Below are 9,970 nucleotides of genomic sequence, written 5' to 3'. Positions count from 1 at the left end.
GTACAGATCAACTGTATGCATAACAAAGGAACCCCAAACACAGCTGGAAAGCCAGCCTTAATGAATCTAGAGAACAAATATGATGTTAGTACATTTGTATTACATTTTAATGCACTGAATTAACATCTTTCATTTGAAAACCTTCCAAAGCCAGTCATAATCCCATTTTCAAAAATAAGTTATACTGTGAGGACACACACACACACACACCCCACATATATATGATCTGTAAAAGAAGCATTTACATTGTTTAATATTCGTTTATAAAAACAGTCAGGAAGGGGACTTCATAAGTGTTATCTCTTTCTCAGTTTTACATTTTAGTTCACATGCTACATATTTAATGTCAGAAGCCAAGAGTAGAAAACAGTCTCAAAGAGAATGAAAAACAAACAAATTTCATGATTTCAAGCGCCGTCAGTTTTCATCCTCACTGATACCAGAGCACAAATGCTTACAAAAGGGAGAGGGAAATTAAAAATAGGACACATTCTGTTGCTTATTGCCACAAATCTTCAGTGCGACCAAACTTAAAGACCAGGCCTCTGTTAACAAAAGAGACAGGATTAACTGCATAGAATGTTGGAATTGTCACATCAAACAACGCAAAGCAGTATCTTGAAAATATTTTATGGAAAGCCAAGATAAAAATATTTTAAATAGTCTTCTACAGGACAGCCCTATGCATCTTTCATCACAACAAAGTCCCACAAAGATCAACCAGACTTACTCTCAGGGAAGTGTGATTAGGATTCAGGTAGTAAGGCTGCATTGGGGGGAAAAGATGCTTTCATGCGTCTCTGTGTTAGCTCTGTGATGTTTTGGTGCAACAGTGCTTGTGCCAGTCCTGCTCACCCATTTGAAATCTACTTATTTTTTATTATTCCGTGACCTAAACATGTAGGTTTGGTATGAATGACAGTGGTCCAAGCTACTAAACTTCCATGCATGTGAGATTTAAACACAGAATAACAAATCCATTGAATGGAAGAATATGCTTACCCAAAGAATATAAAAGCATTTTGGAAGAAGACTGCTATCCCAGGGTAAACAGAGATCTTTTCTTTGTCTGGGAAGGGGGAAAAAAGAATGTCTTTTATCTGAAGTCCATGAGTTTATTTGTAGCCTCCCCCAACCCCTCAAAAAAGCACAATGACCAGCTCATTGATTTGTTAAGTTTTGCAGGGCTTGCCTAATACAGTTGGGACTGCAACTTGCTTAATCTCTTGATTGCTGGCTACACTAACTGCAGCTGATGGAAGCTGTAGTCAAACAACATCTGGAAGGACAAAGGCTCCCCATCCATCCCTCACTGCATTTATACCAGCCTTTCTTTAACAGAGAAGAAGGTACCATACATAGGATTCTCAGCAATCTCCCAACCTAATCAGACTCAATTATGCATCAATCATTATGCCAGGCTGCAAACTCACAAGCCTTCTAAGTGTAGCCCACTATTAACAAATTCTTTCAGAAAAAAGAAGACAGTGCCACAGGCAGCAACAGTTCAGTCTCCAAAAGAGAGAGAAAACAGAAGCCGCCTCCCCCCCTTTTTTAGGTAGGATAGTGACATAAGAGACACTTTCATTATTATAGGGCAGGCTTCCTCAAACTCTGCCCTCTAGATGTTTTGAGACTACAATTCCCATCATCCATGAGAACGGTCCTGCTAGTTAGAGATCATGGGAGTTGTAGGCCAAAAACATCTGGAGGGCTGAGGTTTAGGCAGCCTGTTATAGGGTATAGGTAGTGTTCATAATGCAAGAGACAAGGTCTCTGCACTTAACCTGATTGCAATTTAAAATGTATATGCACAAGCTAAAGTGCTAATTTTAAAGGTTGCCTTTAACAGATACTCTACCTTGAATAACATAGCCTCCAAAGAGGACCCACATAGATGCAATCAGAGATCCAAATGCCAACATAAATCCGATGAACAGCCAGATGCGAGCACCTGCAAAAGAAAAAACAAACCCACACCAATTGCTTTAAAAACAAGCTGCTCCATTGTTCATAACATATTATTATTTAAATAATGGGCAATATGTGACATGAAGAGGACAGATTAACAGTCCCTTCAGAACTACCTAAAGCCTATGTGCATTAGGAAACATCTGCATGCTCTCCATGTGTCATGGCTATGAAAGTGCAACACTTCGAAATGTACAAACTTCGTACACCATTTTTCATTGCTGTCCCCCAAAGTAGCCCTTCTGAGAGCCTGGTGCAGTGGAGTGGGGGCAAGGGAGATCTGGGTTCAAATCCCTGCTTAACCAGAAAGGCTGCATTAAGATATACATAATCATACATAATTTGTTGAGAAATTGCACTCATGGCAATTGCGATGCACATCTATTTTGGGATGTGCTTTACAGCAAAACATATCACTTAGTTGAAGTTAGTTGAAAATATCTTAAATATATTATATGGATGGTTATTTAATATTTTTATTAAATCTACTACTTCCTTACATTTTAAGGCCCGCCACAGGGAGCCTCATCAAGGCCCTCTGCTGCTGCAGATATATATCTTGATAAAGGTAAAGGTAAAGGGACCCCTGACCATTAGGTCCAGTCGTGACCGACTCTGGGGTTGCGCGCTCATCTCGCATTATTGGCCGAGGGAGCCGGCGTATAGCTTCCAGGTCATGTGGCCAGCATGACAAAGCCGCTTCTGGAACCAGAGCAGCACATGGAAACGCCGTTTACCTTCCCGCTGTAGCAGTTCCTATTTATCTACTTGCACTTTTACGTGCTTTCGAACTGCTAGGTTGGCAGGAGCTGGGACCAAGCAACGGGAGCTCACCCCGTCACAGGGATTCGAACCGCCGACCTTCTGATCAGCAAGCCCTAGGCTCAGTGGTTTAACCACAGCGCCACCTGGGTCCTAGTTGAAAATATCTTAAATATATTATATGGATGGTTATTTAATATTTTTATTAAATCTACTACTTCCTTACATTTTAAGGCCCGCCACAGGGAGCCTCATCAAGGCCCTCTGCTGCTGCAGATATATATCTTGATATCTTGAGATATTGTTATATTTAGCTGGTGATATATTGTGATGTTGAAAACCAGATATTGCCCACCCCTAGCCAAGCACTCGCTCTCTCATACACCCACACACTTTGCTATAATTTTTGTTAAGATTACCTGTTTGCCCAAGGCAACCTTCACTGTAACTGTCCCCACGCACTTGTCCATTGGATACTGCATTGATCCTTCATTAATAAGAACATAACGTATCACATTCAGGTACTTGGCATTTGTATAGAACTGTTTAGCATTACAATCTGCTTCACATGCATTATCCTTTAGCATACCTACAGCAACACAGCAAGGGTGGCAGTATTATATCCATACTACAGTGTGGGTCTTGCCTAATGTGACCTCATGACATACTCAAGGTAGAATTCATGTGAATTCATGACATACTCAAGATAGAGTCTTCTTGCTCTGTAACTCAGACTCTTACCTGCTATGCTATACCAGCCTTCTATGAAGTAATGACAGTAATTCTCCATATAACTCAATACTACCTTGCATTTGGGAATCAGCTGTTTTGAAGAACAATTCAAGCAGCTCAAAACAGATTAGTCAAGTACTAAGTGGGAATCTTATCACTGAAGTAGGAATCACATCTGCAAATCAATTGCCTACAAGCCTGCAGTTATTCTCAAAATTTCAATGTGTACAATCAAACACAGAAGACTAAAGCTTCACAGCTCAGGAATCTTAACACAATTGACCACCCCCTCCTAGGACCGATTGATATGCTGCTTTTGCACAATGTGCTGTGCCCAAAGCAGCTCACAAGAGAGATCCAAAACCTTGAAATACAGAGCATTAGAAATGAAACCCCTTCATGGATCAATGCCTTGTCGTGGCGAAGGGGCTTGAATAACTCAGAGAAGCTATGAGCTATGCCATGCAGGGCCACCCAAGATGAAAGCATTGCTAATAACAAGGCCAGTGGAAGTGATGATATTCCAGCTGAACTATTTAAAATTTTAAAAGATGATGCTGTTAAGGTGCTACACCCAATATGCCAGCAAGTTTGGAAAACTCAGCAATGGCCAGAGGATTGGAGAAGATCAGTCTACATCCCAATTCCAAAGAAGGGCAGTGCCAAAGAATGCTCCAACTACCACACAATTGCGCTCATTTCACACGCTAGCAAGGTTATGCTTAAAATTCTACAAGGCAGGCTTAGGCAGTATGTGGACCGAGAACTCCCAGAAGTGCAAGCTGGATTTCGAAGGGGCAGAGGAACCAGAGACCAAATAGCAAACATGCGCTGGATTATGGAGAAAGCTAGAGAGTTCCAGAAAAATGTCTACTTCTGCTTCATTGACTATGCAAAAGCCTTTGACTGTGTCAACCACAGCAAACTATGGCAAGTTCTTAAAGAAATGGGAGTGCCTGATCACCTCATCTGTCTCTTGAGAAATCTCTATGTGGGACAAGAAGCTAAAGTTAGAACTGGATATGGAACAACTGATTGGTTCAAAATTGGGAAAGGAGTGCGACAAGGTTGTATATTGTCTCCCTGCTTATTTAACTTATATGCAGAATTCATCATGCGAAAGGCTGGACTAGATGAATCCCAAGCCGGAATTAAGATTGCCGGAAGAAATATCAACAACCTCAGATATGCAGATGACACAACCTTGATGGCAGAAAGCGAGGAGGAATTAAAGAACCTTTTAATAAGGGTGAAAGAGGAGAGCGCAAAATATGGTCTGAAGCTCAACATCAAAAAAACCAAGATCGTGGCCACTGGTCCCATCACCTCCTGGCAAATAGAAGGGGAAGAAATGGAGGCAGTGAGAGATTTTACTTTCTTGGGCTCCTTGATCACTGCAGATGGTGACAGCAGTCACGAAATTAAAAGACGCCTGCTTCTTGAGAGAAAAGCAATGACAAACCTAGACAGCATCTTAAAAAGCAGAGACATCACCTTGCCGACAAAGGTCCGTATAGTTAAAGCTATGGTTTTCCCAGTAGTGATGTATGGAAGTGAGAGCTGGACCATAAAGAAGGCTGATCGCTGAAGAATTGATGCTTTTGAATTATGGTGCTGGAGGAGACTCTTGAGAGTCCCATGGACTGCTAGAAGATCAAACCTCTCCATTCTGAAGGAAATCAGCCCTGAGTGCTCCCTGGAAGGACAGATCGTGAAGCTGAGGCTCCAATACTTTGGCCGCCTCATGAGAAGAGAAGAATCCTTGGAAAAGACCCTGATGTTGGGAAAGATTGAGGGCACTACCGGTAGGAGAAGGGGACGACAGAGGACAAGATGGTTGGACAGTGTTCTCGAAGCTACGAACATGAGTTTGACCAAACTGCGGGAGGCAGTGCAAGACAGGAGTGCCTGGCGTGCTATGGTCCATGGGGTCACGAAGAGTCGGACACGACTAAACAACAACAGAAATGCAAATATATAAAATACAGAACATGTCAGTAAATTAAAAAATGATAAAAATCAACAATTTAGCAAACGCAATAAACTCAATCTTCCTAAACAAAAAAACACAACACAATCTATCTTAAGTACATAAATAATAAGCAAAACCAGTGTTAACTGACAATGAAATTTCTGGTACTGGTCTTGCTGCACCCAAAGGAGCCTGGCTTAAATACAGTTTAGAGGTTGGGAGGAGGGTAGATGACATACAGCTGGCTCTCCCATCCCTCCTCCAGAGGAGACCTAATTCATTCACACACACCCCTCCATAGTCAAGCAAGCAGTCTTGGAGTTTCTTACTCAAGATTGCATAATGCCAGTATAGAGACAATGCAGATCACACTACATTCTGATATAATCAAGACAGACACTATGGGTCACCATGGAACCTCATTAAGCTATAAAGTGGAAGGTAAAGCTGTGCTGTTCTAGGATAAAACAAAACATAAACCACCCCTGTTGCATGCTTGTAAGTGACAAAGGCTTCAATGGAACCTATATCCCATAATCTATATCAACAAGTAATGGGTTCATTTTATAAGTCAAAGCAAGTATTAATAATTAATTAAGTATAAGAAATCCAGCTGGCATTTTTACAATATGCATTCTTATTCAAATCCTGTAAGAATATTAGTAGTACCTACATTAGGAATGCAACTGTAGCTATTACTCCACAAGCATGGTATGAATGGTTGAAGTCATCTGAATGTGGATATTTAACAGCTGCATCTATGATAATCCACCAACCTGTAAAGAACTATTTGAACACAAAAGTTTCCAACATGACCTTCAATACAATGTTGCTGTAAAGCTACTATCAGACATCAATAATGGCAACAATCAGAAACCGGTGGCAAAACATTTCAGTTGCCCAGGACGTTCTGATGCTCAGTCAACCACAAAGTAAAATTCAATAAAAAGATCCTAGAACAGGGATCAGCAAACTTTTTCAGCAGGGGGCCAGTCCACTGTCCCTCAGACCTTGTGGGGGGCCGAACTCTATTTTGGAAAAAATATGAACGAATTCCTATGCCCCACAAATAACCCAGAGATGCATTTTAAATAAAAGGACACATTCTACTCATGTAAAAACATGCTGATTTCCGGACCGTCTGCGGGCCGGATTTAGAAGGCGATTGGGCTGCATCCAGCCCCCGGGCCTTAGTTTGGGGACCCCTGTCCTAGAAGCTCTAGTATGGAACTGGTGAACTAGAAATATCAGATTTGATTCTTTTTAGTTTCAGTTTAACTGAAGCTGGTTTCTTTTTTGCTACAGGTGTTAAATTTCCACAGAGACAGTCATCACCAATTACTACTGTGAGAATGGGTTTCTAGTCTTACCCTGTACACATTTAGGCTTCTTCTAATGTTGTCACATACGGTTCCTCTTGTATACTATGGCAGGCATCCCAAAACTGCGGCCCTCCAGATGTTTTGGCCTACAACTCCCATGATCCCTAGCTAAGAAGACCAGTGGTCAGGGATGATGGGAATTGTAGTCCAAAACATCTGGAGGGCCGAAGTTTGGGGATGCCTGTACTATGCCCTTTCTGTCTCTTTTGTACACATGTATGTAACTTTATATCTGCCAACAAAACCACTTACTGCATTTGACAAAACAGGTTCTAGTCACCATAGAAGTGGTACACTTTAAGGTACAATATGCTTTCTTGTTTTTAATATAGTACAGTATGCCAACAGAGCTACCTATTTGTAATGTATCACTCTATATGCACAACTTTATTCAATTAAACTAAAGTGGGCTTTTAACATGCACAAATTTACAAATGAGGAGGATCCAACACAGCAAGACTTAAGAAAAACAGAAATACAAACAAGAGATTTAAGTATACATACCAGCACTCCAGCAGCAATAGAAGCTATTGTATTTCGTTTTTCTCCCCAGTCAACACACTCAGAACATCTCATGTTTTCAAGGAACCCAGACATATTGGAGTTTTGGAAAACCTAGGAGAGAAAATGAAATTTGTTTCTCAACTTCTGTTTAGGTGTGTGGCTTTAAATGTAATAATTGCATTTGAAGTGAGAAGAATTTATTTAAACTTATTTTATATCACTTACCATTTACAAATAAATCTCAAAGACATTTCTAAAAATACATTAAACCATTTTTAAAAACAACAACACAATGTTACAAATATCAGTAAGAGAATAAAAGATAAAATCAGACACATAAGGAAATAGACACAAAAGCAGCACACAAATGTAGCTGAAATACTGCTAGGGATGTGAGAAATGCAATGTTCAAATGTTCCAAAGGAAGTTAATACTTCACTTGCAATCAAGGATAGCCAGAAAACCAAGCAAGACAGCCTCACATCTAGAAAGCTGAATTCCAAAGAGGTATCCTTTCAACAAGGGATGGGGAAATATACTAGTTGTTTAAAGAAGAAGTGAGAAGGATTCTACTGTACTGCACTGCACACAGGAGCAGGGGATGGATGAAAGGACCTGGATCTGTACAGGCAAGACACAGCTACCTTGCCCTGTGCTTGTCTGGCAATTCTTAGTTATATTACATTAATAATCAGGCTGCTCTGGTCCATGGGGTCACGAAGAGTCAGACACGACTAAATGACTAAACATCCACCACCCAGACACCATAACTGAGAATTAACCTCATCAAAGCAATTTTTGTTGTTGTATAGTCGTTTAGTCATGTCCGACTCTTCGTGACCCCATGGAGCTATCAAAGCAATAGTTTGTAGTAAGTTCAGCCTTCCCTAATTGGATGCTCTCCAGATAGTGCTGAGATTCCAATTCCCACCATCTATGGGCGTAGCCAAGGAGGGGCAGCTCCCCTCGCCCCACCAAGTAAAACTATGGAAATACTTAGCTGACCCATCATGCCAGTTCTGCCCCCCCCCCCCGAAAAAATCCTGGCAACACCCATGCCACCATCCCTGTGTTGAAGGAAGCTTCCTCCCAAGAAAGTGTGTGCAGGGCAGTTCTGTGCACACCTTCTTAAAATTCAATAACCTTGAACATACTGGAGCAAATTTACCAAGATTTAACCTGCAGGTCAGCCAGAGAACCTACTAGAGGTGTATACAAATCTCTAGAATTAGATGGAGCTGGATATCTTCTGCCACACACCCTCTTGCAGGGGAAGTGCTTTCATCCTGGTAGTCCCTGTGCCATCCAAATCCCAGAGATCATATTATGGGTCAGAGGTGGCAAACAGAAAGTCATCCAAAATAGATGAAACTGGCTAATTGATGGGTGGCAGATCAATCCAAACAAAGGCTCTATTAAGGCTGGGAAACAAATCCCATTCAACTGAAAGGGATCTATTTCTCAGAGTAAAGAGGATGGTACTGGCCAAATGATGGCTAGATACCCAATCCAAGTCTCTAAGCTGCTGCTCTAAATCCACTTCCTGAGGAGCACATCCCACTGATTTTAATGGGGCTTGTGAGTAAAACTGACAGGAAGGCTACTGCCATAAATGTACTTTTTGAGGAACAGACCCCACTGAATTCAGTGCAAAAGAGATGGGGATGGCTAATTTGGAAGGCTGGACAGACCAGCTCCAGGAAGGCTGCTATGGAAAACGCATTTCCTCACGAGTAAACCCCACTGAATTAAGTGAGGCTTTCCTCTAAGTAAAGTGGATGGCAACGGCCAGTTTGGAGGCTGGGTGGCCCAGCTCTGGGAAGGATGCGGTCTAAAATGCGCTTCCTCGGGAGCAAATCCCACGGAATCGACTTCCTAATGAAACAGAAGGCGAGGGGGAAACTGATGGAAGGCCGTCGCCCGAAACACACTTCCCGAGGATGGAGTCCCATTGAACTTATTGAGGCTTGGAATAAAGAAGCTGAGCCTCAGCGCTGCACGGTGGCGCTCCCCGCCCGATCCCCAGCCCGACACACCCCTGTGGGCCCAGCGGCTGCCCGCGAGAGACGCAGCTACCGTCTCCCTCCTGGCCGCCCCACCCGCCCCAGCGACGGGATGGGGCGGGTGGGTGCCCCGTCCGCACTTACTTCGCCGCAGAAGCGCTCTCGAGACAACCGGCTCGAAGGAAAAAGCCGCCGCCGCAGATGCCCTGCCTCAGCTGACCGACTCGCCTCCAGCGGAGAGAAAGCCGAACCGCCCCTTTCCGTACCAAGTAAACAAAGACACGGGCTTAGGACCCGGATGCTGAAAAGGCCGAAGCTACGGAAAAGGCGTCTATACTGCGCAGGCGCTGCGACGGTAATGGCTGAGCTCGTACAAAAAAAGGGAGCAGCTAAGTCCGCTCATGCGCATTGGTGCTCTTTCATGATCGCAAATGTTACTGCCTCGGAGCTGGTTGCGCTTGATTCCAAATGGGAAGGCGGCATTGCTTTTTAAAAAAGAAGGAAGTGTATATTTATTAACGTTTTACTTTTCAAAACTCGCAATCATGCAGATAAATGAGCAACCTTGCTTTATCGGGGTTTTAGCGTGGTGAAACGTTGACCGCGCAGCGAAGGCTTGCTCGTGCGCTTATATAAACCGGGGA

General features: G+C 42.7%; 1 protein-coding gene across 1 annotated transcript; it reads right to left on the bottom strand.

Moving 5' to 3' along the window:
* Positions 1-80: 80 nt before the first annotated feature.
* On the bottom strand, positions 81-9,592 carry TMEM50A (transmembrane protein 50A). Its single transcript, XM_035118304.3, has 7 exons — positions 9,471-9,592; positions 7,324-7,434; positions 6,111-6,223; positions 3,153-3,220; positions 1,862-1,954; positions 1,003-1,069; positions 81-545 (listed from the first exon to the last, which is right to left on the bottom strand). Exons 2-7 carry the CDS (start codon positions 7,414-7,416, stop codon positions 500-502), a joined length of 480 nt encoding a protein of 159 aa, XP_034974195.1. The 5' UTR covers positions 7,417-7,434; positions 9,471-9,592; the 3' UTR covers positions 81-499.
* Between the last annotated feature and the right edge of the window lie 378 nt (positions 9,593-9,970).

Source organism: Zootoca vivipara, chromosome 6, assembly GCF_965207765.1.
Source record: "Zootoca vivipara chromosome 6, rZooViv2.hap1.1, whole genome shotgun sequence".
NCBI classification, from domain to species: Eukaryota; Metazoa; Chordata; class Lepidosauria; order Squamata; family Lacertidae; genus Zootoca; species Zootoca vivipara.
The sequence above is the reverse complement of the archived record's forward strand: the minus strand, read 5'-3'. Positions and strand labels throughout refer to the sequence as shown.